The 13,332-nt window shown below is 40.9% G+C and overlaps 1 protein-coding gene and 1 long non-coding RNA gene across 8 annotated transcripts in view; one reads left to right on the plus strand and one right to left on the minus strand.

The window, feature by feature from the left end:
- Positions 1–13,332, plus strand: part of ANKRD44 (ankyrin repeat domain 44) — a 218,599-nt gene that overhangs the window by 146,895 nt on the left and 58,372 nt on the right. For 4 of the 7 annotated variants that reach the window (XR_014221467.1, XR_014221469.1, XR_014221470.1 and 1 more), the window contains one exon: positions 2,220–5,686. Coding sequence is in view for 1 of the 7 variants with exons in the window: in XM_082229571.1 (XP_082085697.1) it covers positions 2,220–2,488 (269 nt within the window). In the remaining 6 variants the exon portion in view is untranslated. Of the gene's footprint in view, positions 1–2,219; positions 9,215–13,332 lie in introns of those variants that run through there. The other 3 variants (XR_014221468.1, XR_014221471.1, XM_082229571.1) reach the window with 2 other exon arrangements.
- Positions 543–2,213, minus strand: LOC309525686. Its single transcript, XR_014216493.1, has 2 exons — positions 1,856–2,213; positions 543–805 (listed from the first exon to the last, which is right to left on the minus strand). It is a non-coding gene; the product is annotated as an uncharacterized lncRNA (long non-coding RNA).

Here is a 13,332-nt window from a genome sequence, read left to right on the forward strand (position 1 = left end):
TTTTAAGTATTCAAGTAGCGCTGCCATTCATTGAAAGCCTCTTTTGAGTTCCAGCTCTCAATAATATTATGTCAAGCTGAATTCTGTACAACCAATCACTTTTTGCTTTGAACTTTTTGCACTGAAGCAAATTGCTGGATGGATGGCGATCTGATACTGAAAACGCCTTGAGCAGGATCCAAAATGCCATGTGATAAACTCTACACGCTCACGGTGGTTTTGGATGTAGGTTTCTTATACAAAAGTCCTCCAGTGCTGCATGGCAAACCACTTTTAAGTTTGAAGGAAGTTTCAAAACCCTTTGAGGTATGGTGTAAGGGTTTTGGCATAAAAATATAAATATTAAATGCTCACTGGACACATGCAAGTCTCTGAGCACAGCTAAGGTCACTCTTTGTATCCCATTCTTGAACACCGAGAGATGGCCAGTATTAATGATGTAACTAAATGCAGGCCAAATTCAGGCCATATAACAGAGTAATTTGGAATTTAATCTCATCTTCATTCAATATTCATACAAATATTTTTGTAAATATTTTAAAAACAAACATACAGTTTTCTTGCAAATTGAACCTGCATAATATTCACACACGAACACTAATTCAGATACAAATGGATATACACAGAATGAGATGGTATGCCTACTAATAAAGAAGAAAATAAAGGGAATCAGTCAAGCAGGGGTCTTTTGTAGTAAAGCAAAAGGAGACTGTGGTTGAACGTTATCATGATGCTTGCTGTTCCAAAACTTCTCAGAATCCATTTCTCAACAGACTTACTCATTCCATGCTCATTTGGCAATCTTCTGTAATAAATTAGCTTAGATAATATTGTCATATTCCATACTTTCCTATAGCAGACCAAAATGAACAAAACAGCCCCCCCGCCCCCAAATTTGCCACAGTGCATATTTGAGCAGCTATAAGTAGGTTAACAACCACTTTCAAGTCGGTGACATTGACTGGAGCCTTAAGATAACCAAAAAATATAACACTAGGTTCCTTTGGTAATAAATCTCTTGTAATTTCCTTAATTAAGAGCAGAAAGTGTTAAAAAAAAATGTGTATTTTAGAACATTCCCAAAAGATAAGTAGAGCACCAATAGCTGCCCTGTATGAATGGATAACTCTTGCTCAATCTATGGAGGTTCATGTACCATTGGTCCTGGGATTTTAAATTCATTGGCTTAATTAAAAAACCTTCATATGGTCTTGATGTGGGGCGGAGGACCACAGTCAAGCTCCCTAAAAACTTGTGCAGCGTTCTTGTCATGTAAATGATGCTCGTCCACAGCCCACCAAACATAACCGTGAACTGTAAGGGATGACATTTGGTGCTGGCAGAAAATTCTCTCCATTGCGTCACAGGGTTTAAAAACTAGAAAGTTGAATTATTTTCATGAAGAATTCATCAGCATATACCAAAGCCTGGTTCACAATGTACATAAGCAGTTTATTATTGTATTGTTTCTACACTTTACAACACAATAATAATCTGCTTGAGTACAAAGAGATCCAGCTCTTATCACATTTTGCTTAAAATTACTCAGCTCTAGTTGAGATTAAGTATTTGGATTCTGTGCAGTGGGTTCAATGTATTTCATTTCAGTAGGACCTATGTTACATTTACTGTGTATTTCAATAAGTTTTGCAATCTTCCTTAATGAAAATACTGTTTGCTTAATAGCAGTGTAAATAGCCTAGAATTAATCATCCATCCATTCCTCTCAAACGACTTACTTTGTGAAATTATTTGCCCATAAAAATAAATGGCTCTATGATTCTAAAACAGTCAAATATCATTACGCAGTTGCTTTGGAATGAAAGTCATTGTTCTCAGAACGAGAGTTACTCACATGATATTTGAGGCTAAATACGTCTTGGTGCATTGAAGTTGCTTTCAATTTATATTGTCCTCGTGGAATGTTGGTTCACCTGTGTTTATTTCATTTTCGTGGAGGCTGTAAGTTGCCTGCTGTTTTTTCTTTTTTAAAAAAATAAATTGCTTGTAATGAGATTAGCTTAAGACCTCTTTGTGAATTGTGTACATCCCCAGCATGCCTAATTTTAAAGTGTAACACTGCCTTGCCTGCTGTGATTTGTGACTAAACCTACATCTCCAGGCTATAAACCCATCTGGAGATGTTTCTGAGGAATGGTCAGGTCTTCTTTTCGTAGTTCCCCAGTACTAACCATTGCTTTGTCTGCATTTGTGCCCAGGTCATACGCCAGCCCTGGCTTGCGCTCCTAACAAAGACGTGGCTGACTGCCTGGCACTCATTTTGGCTACCATGATGCCTTTTTCTCCTTCCAGTACAATGACGGCTCTCAACTTCGTTTCTTTTAAAAAAGACAATTTGAGCAGGACTCACCTCTGCAATAGCTCCAATGCGAGCAGCGCCATTGACTCCTATAGCAAACCCTTAAGTAACGATGTAGGAGCAGAAAATGGATACAATGAAAACGATTCTGATTCGGAAACATTTTGACTTCGGCATTCAATGCCCCTTTCCCTCGGTTGCATTTGGATCTAAGTTGGTATTTTCCTTAAAAAAAAAAAAAAGATTAAAAAAGGACAATGAATCCCAGAATTACAGTTGACCTTCACTTTTGACTGGAATGAGTACAGTTAGGCAACGGAAGGCTTACAGTTGCCGTTAAACAGAGCCTTTAAGAAAACTGGTTTTTATTGAAATGCATTCATGTTAATGTTCTGCTACTTCCAGCTGTCCTGCTTTCCATAGGTCCTCGTGACTCCTGTGGAAGTCTCTACCTCCTATTGTATGCAGAAAGCGAAAGCTGCCCTATTCCTTTTTGACAGCACAAGTAAACAGGGGAACTGTTGTGTACATATCACGGTGTTAGCTAGGGTATACTGCTAATATGAAGACATTTTTTTCCAGTACAGTATTTGTAGATCATGGGAAGAAACTCTCCACCTCTCTTCACTTTTATTACCTATAGTTATCTAGTCTTCGTTTTTAGATATCTTTGTTATACAAACCAAAGATAAAGCCACAGGTTGTTTTCCCCCCGTTTCGTTTCTGTGTTGTTTGCAAGCACTGCACTGCCAGTATCACCACTTTCTATGGAAATTAAAACTTCTAAATTCTACATGAGATGTATTAAGCACTTAAGTACACAAAAGACACTTTTAAAATACATTAGCCACAATTTCATTTGCAATTTGAGAGTTTTAGGACCAAATCTTGCTTGCCTCAGTCATTGCACATATCCACCCGCAGCAAAGAGATTATCGGTAAAGCAGACATTATTTGCCTTCCTTTTTCATTATTTGGCACAATCTTGCTTGGCTATTTGCACTTCGCAGTTAAGAATCCCTGGAAATGTGTTGCCTGTGCTGTCAAGGCAATGATATGTTTGAGAAAAATCAGCTATACATTTATAATGCACCTAAATGTTTGTTGTTTGCCAAAATGAATTATCCCCCCCCCCTTTACTTTAGTGTTTATAAGTTGTATTTTTTTTATCTTGAGCATTTTCTGGTTTTAAAATTCTGCAACATCTGGGCTACATCATGTTGCTGTTGTTTCTAATTACTATTACTTGTCTTAAGCTATACACAGCAGATAAAACCAAAACAGGCGACGTAAAAAAAAAAAAAAAGCCAATCATCAGGAACTACATAAGGCAATTGCAATATATTAAAAAGGCCTGCTGACATCAGCTTTCTTATTAAACATCTGCATTATGAATATCTACTCCTTCTGCCAAAGCTTCTAGGTCAAATGGACCCTGTTCCTCGCCTGAGAAAGATGTACGGAAAGAAGACTGAGACTCTTAAAATACAAAGAACTAACCAGCTATACCACGAGGACCAAAAGGCTTCAGTATCTTAAATGGGAAGATGTATTATTTTTTTAATAATGCAAGTGAAAATTCAAATAACTTTTCTAATCACACGTGCACACAAAAGTCTTTTATGTAATTAAAGAGTCTTCTTTGGCTGTATTGTACACTTTAAGACACAAATTTCTAGTAGACATTTTGACATTTGTAACTGATGGATGATGTGTTGATCACAGTTTATTTTTCCAGACTAGAAAATGTTCATACTTTTAATGTTAAATGTGTTTATATTTATTTGAAATGAAACAAGTGCCCAGAAAAAAAGACCATGGTTTGTTCCTTTTTTTATGTCTTATTAGCTATACATATAGGCAAGTCTAGCTACTGAATTTTTTGTTTTTGTTTTTAGGTTCTCGTATAGCAAGCTGGGTGAAATGTGAAAGCAAAGCTCTGTTTGTGCCCAGTATGGCTTGGGGAATGGAGGTGTATAGTGCATGATTCAATAGAATTGGATGCCAGAGTAGAGGGGTCTGCATTTTAAAAAGTCTATAGTGTATTTGTTTTACCTGTGAGGAAATGGTGTTCCACATCTCATAGCAAAATGAAGACTAAAGAACCAGGAGGGAACTGTCTTTCCTCATGAAAACAAGTTATATTTTGGGTCTGGGGTGGAAAACCTCAGGCCCAGGGACTATATGTGGCCTTCCAACTGCCTCCATCTTGCCCTTGAGACTCACCCCAGGATACACCTTCTCATCCCTTCTCCCTGGGCCGTACAATTCGCTGGCCATACTTTTCACTCTACCTGCTATGTATAGAAACGTAAGCTACCATTAAAAGATAATATTTGCATTCCTGGCTCCTCCCACTTTTGCCTCTGGCCTTGCTCACTGCAGGTATATGACCCCCCCCCCTTGGGAAGTTGCCCAGAGGGGAATGTAACCCTTGGTCTGGAAAAGGTCTCCCATCGTTGCTTCAGATCAGGGTTTCCCAAACTTGGGGTTTTAGCCGTTTTTTGACTACAACTCCCATCATCCCTAGCTAGCAGCCAGCCTCTCACTTTCCACCACCTCCTTTCCTTGGCCCTCTTTCACCCATTCCTGCCTTTCCTCATCTTCTCTTCCTGCGTGCCCTATTCCTTCAGAAGCTGGAGGTTTTCATGCTACGTGTGCGGAGCATGAAAAATGGGTGTTGAGTGGCTAGGACTAAGGGGGACATGTTTTCCTCTCCTTAGTCCTTGTCCTGGTTTTGAGCTGTCTTCCTTTTATCTTCTCCCTAGGCTCCTGCCTAAGAACTCCTGCCTGTCTTTCCTCCTCCTGGCTTCTTCGGAAGTCTTACCTGTTTCTCCAGCCCACATTCCTGGAAGTGCATTTAGCTGAAGAACCTTGTTAGCTGGAGAACTTATGCTTTTTTCTTTTTAAGGGGAAAAAAGAGGCTTCCTTTGTCTAGGATCAGATGGTACTGAGGGCCACAGCACCCAGAACATTCTGTATGTTGCCACGGACCACTTATGCCCGCAGGTTCCCCGTCCTAATATGTACTTCTGCAGTAGGAAATGTAGTGTGAGAGCTCTCCCAGTTACAGGTCTGGTCCCCATTAACATCCAAAGAAAACTGACACAGGATGATTCATAACACCCACTGTTAGGCTCGACAAGGAATACCGTATTTTTCGCTCTATAAGACTCACTTTTCCTCTCCTAAAAAGTAAGGGGAAATGTGTGTGCATCTTATGGAGCGAATGCAGGCTGCGCAGCTATCCCAGAAGCCAGAACAGCAAGAGGGATTGCTGCTTTCACTGCGCAGCAATCCCTCTTGCTGTTCTGGCTTCTGAGATTCAGAATATTTTTTTTCTTGTTTTCCTCCTCCAAAAACTAGGTGCGTCTTGTGGTCTGGTGCGTCTTATAGAGCGAGAAATATGGTAATCTACCTGCAAGTTCACAGGCAGACCAAGTAGTCAGCAGTTAGAGTTCCTGCTTTTATGGAACACAACAACCTTCCAAGCTTGCTTTGAGCAGAACAGTTCTGGTAGCGGTGTGATACTAACGGGAGGTTGTGCCGAAAGGGAACAGGCTAATGTGAGGCTGTAATAATTTCTGTCTACGCTGACCATGCATCTGAGTCTGTTTTGCCTGGAAGGACTTGAGACTGTACTACATCGGATCCTGTAACAGGCATGGCAAAAAGCTTGGAGGTTTTGTCACAATCGGATGGTAAATAAATTTTGTTAGGGAATAAAATAAAGGAGCATCATATAGACTGGGAGGCCACTGATTACCTACTTAGGGCCCTTGTATTTACGGGACCGCCTCTCCTGATATGCCCTGCAGAGGACCTTAAGGTCCATGAATAATCATAGTTTTAGAGGTCCCGGGCCCTAAGGAAGTCAGATTACCCTCCACCAGGGCCAGGGCCTTCTCAGTGATGGCTCCGACCTGGTGGAATGCTGTGTTCCATGAGACCAGGGCCCTGCAGGATTTAACTTCCTTCTGCAGGGCCTGTAAGACAGAGCTATTCTGCCTGGCTTTTAACTTGAATTTAGCCTGATCTTTTATTCCCCTTCCTTCCCTCCCCTCCCCTTTTTATGAAGATTACCCACTCTGGGATCCCACAGCTAATTCTCCCCTGGTCTCCACACTGGCCCAAATAGGACTAATTTAGCCAGCTAGCCCTGGTGATCATCTAATGTTTATTGGATGGATTTCCCCCCTAAACTGATTTTGGAATTCTGAATTTATTGTTATTTATGTTTTATACTGTATTTTATGCTGTTTTTTTGTTGCATCAATTAAGTGTTTTAAATTTGTTGTTAGCCGCCCTGAGCCCGGTTTTCTGAACCGGGAAGGGTGGGGTATAAGTAAAAAATTATTATTATTATTATCTAACGATATTCCATAAGTCGTGTCTGAAAATCCCTTTTTAATGAGTTGTAAGAATGTTTACTGCTCAGAGCCATAGGCCTCAATACATACAGAAATACAAAGTAGATATAAAAATGCACATCAATCTAACATATTGCATCAAACTTATTCCATCAAACAATACACATAAAAAAGAACAAATAAAATAAAATAAGGCTTCCCCTTCAGAACAAAAGGGACACTGGGCCTCCCTGTAAATTAGCGCATAGGTACTAGAGCAATCATACTCCTCTTAGAAATTACCTAATTACAATATGCAGTGTCAGGGTAGGGCCTGAGAAGAACAGAAATATAATTTAGTGCCAGTGAAAGCCAACCAATCATAGTGATCCAATGTACTGTATTTTGCCCAGCTATTATGGATCAGATCGGTGGTGATTGTAAAATGGAACATTTCCAACCCTTTAAAACTGAAATGCAAAAACCTCTTTTTTTAAAGATTCCTGTTTCCTTCTTTCTTTCTGTGTCAGCCGCACTGGGAAAACTGAGCATCTAAACCATGAGTTTTCCCTCTCAGTACTGTAACTTTTTATAACCGGAAAAAAAAATATTCTAGTATATTGCTGAACAGCAATAACTGATACTTGGAGCACTTAAAATGAGAGGTGTCTGTGTAGAACTGAGCAGACTATTATTTCTAGGCTGATCACTTGTTTAAAGAGCAGGCGTGTGGTAGTACTTTACAGCAGATAGAATATTTACTCATCTTTATTCTTTAGAGCATGGAGGTGTGAAATCCAACTTTGTGTGAGCAGACTGCTCCTCCTCCTTCTCCCATGTGCCCTCCAGATCTGCTGTAGAGGGCATCCCAATCCTCTGGAACAGATCCTAAGGTTGTGCAGCGGGAGCAGAGGAAGGAGAAGCCCCCTTACGCAAACAGAAGTCTGGCAGCACTAGATGCCATCCCATTGTTTACTGACAGCAGCTGGAAGTACTTGTAGGATCGCCTTTTTGGCTGCATCCTTACCCTGAACCAAGTGGAACTTGCTTCTAAGTTCATGTGTTTTAGAGTCTTGGCTGCATATTAGGAACCCAAGACGCTGCCTTATATCTAGCTCAGCAATGTTCTCTGGGGTTTTGTCTTCTCCAGCTCCGCATGGGACCAATCTACGCTGGTCAATTTAAAACATTAAAGATGGGTTATAAGCGTGTGGGCACCAGAGGGCTCTGTAGAGCAATGTAAAACCATCAATGTAAAATTCCATTGAGAGCTACGTAACGTTTCTTTTTTTATCGTTTTTACAATCAGTATGGAACCAGCCTTGGAGATCCCAGAGGGCTGTTTTTCTACCCCAGATGCCTTTCTCCCCTACCACTAATTCCAAACCTATTGGAAAGACAATGTTTTAAATTAGACCCAGTATTTTTGATAGTGTATCATTAAAGTGTAAAAGAACAGTGCAATCCACAGCCATTTAAAGAAAAATATAAGCGAGATACTGGCAATCAACTTCAGTGCGATGCGGATTACACTCTTAACTATTCTCTAAGCTAAATGGCAATACTGTTTTGTAGCAGACAAGGTACTGTATTTAAACTATAGGTAAGATCAGGTTTGATCTGTTTTTTTATTTGTTAAATCTGTCGGAGGCTAAGTGCTCTGTCGGTTCCATTGAAACTGGTGGGACTTGCTTTCAAGTAAATGTGTTTATGACTGAGGAGCATGAACTTGATTGTGAGTAGTAATGCATGCGTCCCCTTCTATGCCCACATTTCTGTGTTGACAACTAGTATTTAATTCTTGTGAAACTTCAACTGCAGGGTTATAATGCATGGCACTTACCGCTTTCTGGTCTCTATTGTTTCAATTGTAAGATGAACTAGCTCAGGGTTTGGTTTGGTTTTTATCACTACTAAAAGGGCACCACATTATGTTTTGGTACTTTTCCGCAGCAAACATCTGCTGTACTTAACTATGAATCAAATGCTTAAATTCAATTTATTGTCTACTCTTGTTCAGAAACTTGACAATGTGTTTGGGTTTTTATCATCTAAGAAACTTTTTAGAGTGCCTTTTTATATTTGTGTATGCTGGTATGTTTTGTGACTTGTCTTTCATTTGAGTGATACTGAAGCAATATAATACATGTACATTTTCATTTCAAACCTTTCTTTGAATGTTTCTTTTTTAAATCTTGTGTTAAACATGGAAATTAATATGCTAAATTTGTAGAGAAATTGTGCATAACTTTCTGCAGTGCTGCAAACACTTTCTTATTACACAAAACAAACCTTAGGTTAGTGTTATTGAGAAGGGTGTTTTAAAATGGTGACAATCTTGAGTGTGTATAAAATACAATTATACATGGTTGTAATGCAGTGATATAAATATTTAAAAAGCCAATATCTAATGTTTTTTGTAGTTTTGTCTTCATATTCTATGCTTTTAGCATGTGCAATATATCTTTACAAACCATGGTGATATGAATCTGGTGCCAGTGTTACATTTTGTAAGAACTGTTTGTAATAAACAATATGAAATATTGTTGAATGGTTTCAGTGTGTTTGTTGCTGGTTATTTTTTAAAAAACATAAACTGAACTTCAGTGACATAACTATATGACATGGTTGCACAAAATGGGTATAAGAGATCAATTTAGACCCTAGGCACAGTTCAATATCTTTTTCAACTACTGAATGCTGTGTTAGTTGTAACTGAGTAGCTTGATTCAGATGGATATTTTTACAAATAAATGGTACGAGTATCATGGCAAAGCTTGAGTCCATCTGTTAGTACTTCTGCATATTTTCAGGTTTCTATAAACATGCACACATAAAATTAAGCAGGAAAATGCTGATCCAATCCCAGGATTAAAGACTGTTAGACAGTAAATAAAAATGAGTTTTATATAAGCACAATCGAAATGTGTAAAAACATAATTAAAAAGCATGAACTATCATTATGTGTTATATGGAACTAATAATGATTAATAATAAAGCACATCTAAATTTGGATATTGATTTACATAAAATACATACCCTCCATAATAAAACAGCAATCTGAAAACTTTCACAATCTACCAAGGCATTTAATTAAAAATCCAAAACATATAGAAGAACAACTGTCCTTACGTGCTGAGCTGAAGGGGACCAAATGAAGAAGGGAGTTTTCATGGTCTGCAGAATGTCCTGTTCCTCATAATCATTGATTTAACCTTGGATGGAAGAGGGATGCAGAACAGAGTGTCTCCTGAAAATCTTAATGCACTGGCAGAATCGTGTAAAAGCAGGCAAATAAGTACAGTGGTGCCCCGCAAGACGAATGCCTTACAAGACGGAAAACTCGCTAGACGAAGAGAATCACAGAACGGAGGCACCACTGTACATGTTAGACTGACAATGTTTAGGGCATGGGTAATTTGGCCCAAAACCAAATAAGAGAGACAGTGAAGAATGAACAGTATTGGAGAAACAAATAGGATCTGCAACTGTGTTTGGGGAGTTATCCCTCTTAAGGTTTTTTATATGTACTTCTGTACACGGTTGTTTCTAGCATATTGCTTAGATACAAAGCAGGTGTAACAGCAGCTGTTGTTTAGTCGTTTAGTCATGTCCGACTCTTCGTGACCCCATGGACCAGAGCACGCCAGGCACTCCTGTCTTCCACTGCCTCCCGCAGTTTGGTCAAACTCATGCTGGTAGCTTCGAGAACACTGTCCAACTCCTCTTGCCGTGTTCTGCAATTTCAGGAACCTCTTGAAACTGACTGTGGATAGTGGTGATGGCCTTTTGACTGAGAGAAGGGTAAGTTTCAAAGAGGCGATGTCCTCTTCTGTTAATGTAAAGGCGGTACGATTTCCTCCACACGGAAAAGCTGTGCTTTGCAGCTTGTCTGCAGCAAAACTACCTCTTTCGCATCATCTGGGCATCGTTCTACAGGTGCTGTATCAAATGGCTTCAATTGAGTGCTTCATATAAAATGCCTTTCCTATGGTGATGGCCAATACGCTTGCTGGTACAGTCATACCTCGGGATAAATGTGCTTCAAGTTAAGTATTTTCGGTTGTGCTCCACGGCGACCCAGAAGTAACGGAGCGCGCTACTTCCGGGTTTCACCGCATGCGCATGCACAGACAGTCAAGATGATGTCACACGCATGCGCAGAAGCGGCGAGACGCAATGCGCGGGCGCGGGTTTCGTTCACTTCAGGATGCGAATGCGGCTCCGGAACGGATCCTGTTCGCATCCTGAGGTACCACTGTACAGTGGTACCTTGGGTTACATACGCTTCAGGTTACATACGCTTCAGGTTACAGACTCCGCTAACCCAGAAATAGTGCTTCAGTTTAAGAACTTTGCTTCAGGATGAGAATAAAAATTGTGCTCCGGTGGCACGGCAGCAGCAGGAGCCTCCATTAGCTAAAGTGGTGCTTCAGGTTAAGAACAGTTTCAGGTTAAGAACGGACCTCCGGAACGAATTAAGTACTTAACCCGAGGTACCACTGTACCTCCTATGGTGCCAGAGAGAAGTCTCAGTAATCATCCTCTCAAAAACCCTTAATGTATGAGAGATTGTTTGCTTTTCCTGCACAATTGGTACATGCACTGGCTTGGCTTTGCTTACATTGAATATGCTCCCTTAAACATGCCCAGATTCCATGCTGAACAGTGGAAAGATGCAAAGAGCTTCTGCGAACAACTGAGGCAATGAGTCATGTAGCTGCCCTGCCTCCCCCCATTGACAGGGAGGCATGCCCACACCATTTTATGGTCCTGACTATATTTCTGGTATTTTAGATGTGGCTGCCGTTTCATGTCATGCCATGTCCCGGGGGCAGCCATTTTGCTATGCCACACCCCCCCCCCCCGCCGGCCATTTTGTGACAGGTGACCACGGCACTTTTTCGAGTGCAGGAAAGGAGTGGATTTTAGGTTAGGAAAGCGTGAGGAGAGGTGAACCACCGCTTTGAAGACTTCCATGTAGGAAGAAGTGCTTAAGGGCGAACAAATGTAGTCTTAATAGTTGTGGTAGTTCTGTAGCCTTGTGCATAAAATCTATTGTGACTGGTCATCCTGGACCGTCTCCCATCAATGTCACGTTTTAAGGGCTTGGACGCCAACCGCAAAGCGATGCTTTCGGAAGACCAATGCGAAGAGCTGCAATCTTCATTGCGAAGTTTCATTGCAAGCTCCCTGCCCACCACAAAGCGTGTGCATTTTGGGGGCCTTTGCCCTCAATAACACGAGGGCTAATTTTAGGTTAGAATACCTCTCGTCTCCTCTTTCCTAGGGCATATTCTCTTGGCACTGGCAAGTGTCCAAAGCCTGATTCTCATCTCTATCTAGAACTTCTGCCCTCTTTTCATCAGGTCCAAATGGTTTGCCATTTCCTCTAAGAAGCAAAAGGAAGCAAAGCAGAGAAGGAATGGTGGCTAGGTGACCCTAAGTGATCCTATTTCCATCAGAGACATGCAAAGCCTCTTTATTTAATCCTCCCCAGGATTTATTTTAGGGGCACAAGGCGTTATGTTTTTTTTTTGGGGGGGCAGAAAGTTATGTGCTATGCAAATAGTCTGTTGTTGTTGTTTAGTCGTTTCCGACTCTTTGTGACCCCATGGTCAAAGGCATGCTGGTAGCTTCAAGAACACTGTCCAACCATCTTGTCCTCTGTCGTCCCCTTCTCCTTGTGGCCTCCATTTTCCCCAACATCAGGGTCTTTTCCAGGGAGTCTTCTCTTCTCATGAGGTGGCCAAAGTATTGGAACCTCAGCTTCAGGATCTGTCCCGCCAGTGAACACTCAGGGCTGATTTCCTTCAGAATGGAGAGGTTTGATCTTCTTGCAGTCCATGGGACTCTCAAGAGTCTCCTCCAGCACCACAATCCAAAAGCATCAATTCTCCAGCGATCAGCCTTCTTTATGGTCCAGCTCTCACGTTCATACATCACTAACTCAGAGAAGCTATGAGCTATGCCGTGCAGGGCCACCCAAGATGGACAGGTCATAGTGGAGAGTTTTGACCAAACCTGATCCACCTGGAGCAGGAACTGGGAAGCCACTCCAGTATCCCTGCAAAGAGAACAAGTCAGTTAGTTGGGCATTTTTATTTACTTGACTGGGGGGCAGTTTTCCCTCTGCACCCCCAGTCCTCCCCATTTTTGTTTTCACGGGAGGTGCATATATATATATATATATATATATATTTGCTTTCGTAGATTTTCACGGGTACAGGAAGACACCCGAAGACACCAAAACCTGCATATATATATATATATATATATATGATAGGGATCATCTAGGTTTGCCCGATTCCCCCACCCTTTGAATGCTCGCCTCTTATTTTGGCGAGCTGTTCTTTGATTGAGTAGAATTGCACACTTTCATTCCCCTCCCCCCAGGTAAAACAACACCCAAAGTTTATGAGGGCCTTCTCGGTAGTGGCGCCCACCCTGTGGAACACCCTCCCTTCAGATGTGAAGGAAATAAGCAGCTATCCTATCTTTAAAAGACATCTGAAGGCAGCTCTGTTCAAGGAAGTTTTTAATATTTAACGCTGTACTGTTTTTAACACTTGATTGGAAGCCGCCCAGAGTGGCTGGGGAAACTCAGCCAGATGGGCGGGGTATAAATAATAAATTATTATTATTATTATTATTATTATTATT

The sequence above is a fragment of the Podarcis vaucheri genome (assembly GCF_965113315.1).
Source record: "Podarcis vaucheri genome assembly, chromosome: 1".
Lineage (NCBI taxonomy): Eukaryota > Metazoa > Chordata > Lepidosauria > Squamata > Lacertidae > Podarcis > Podarcis vaucheri.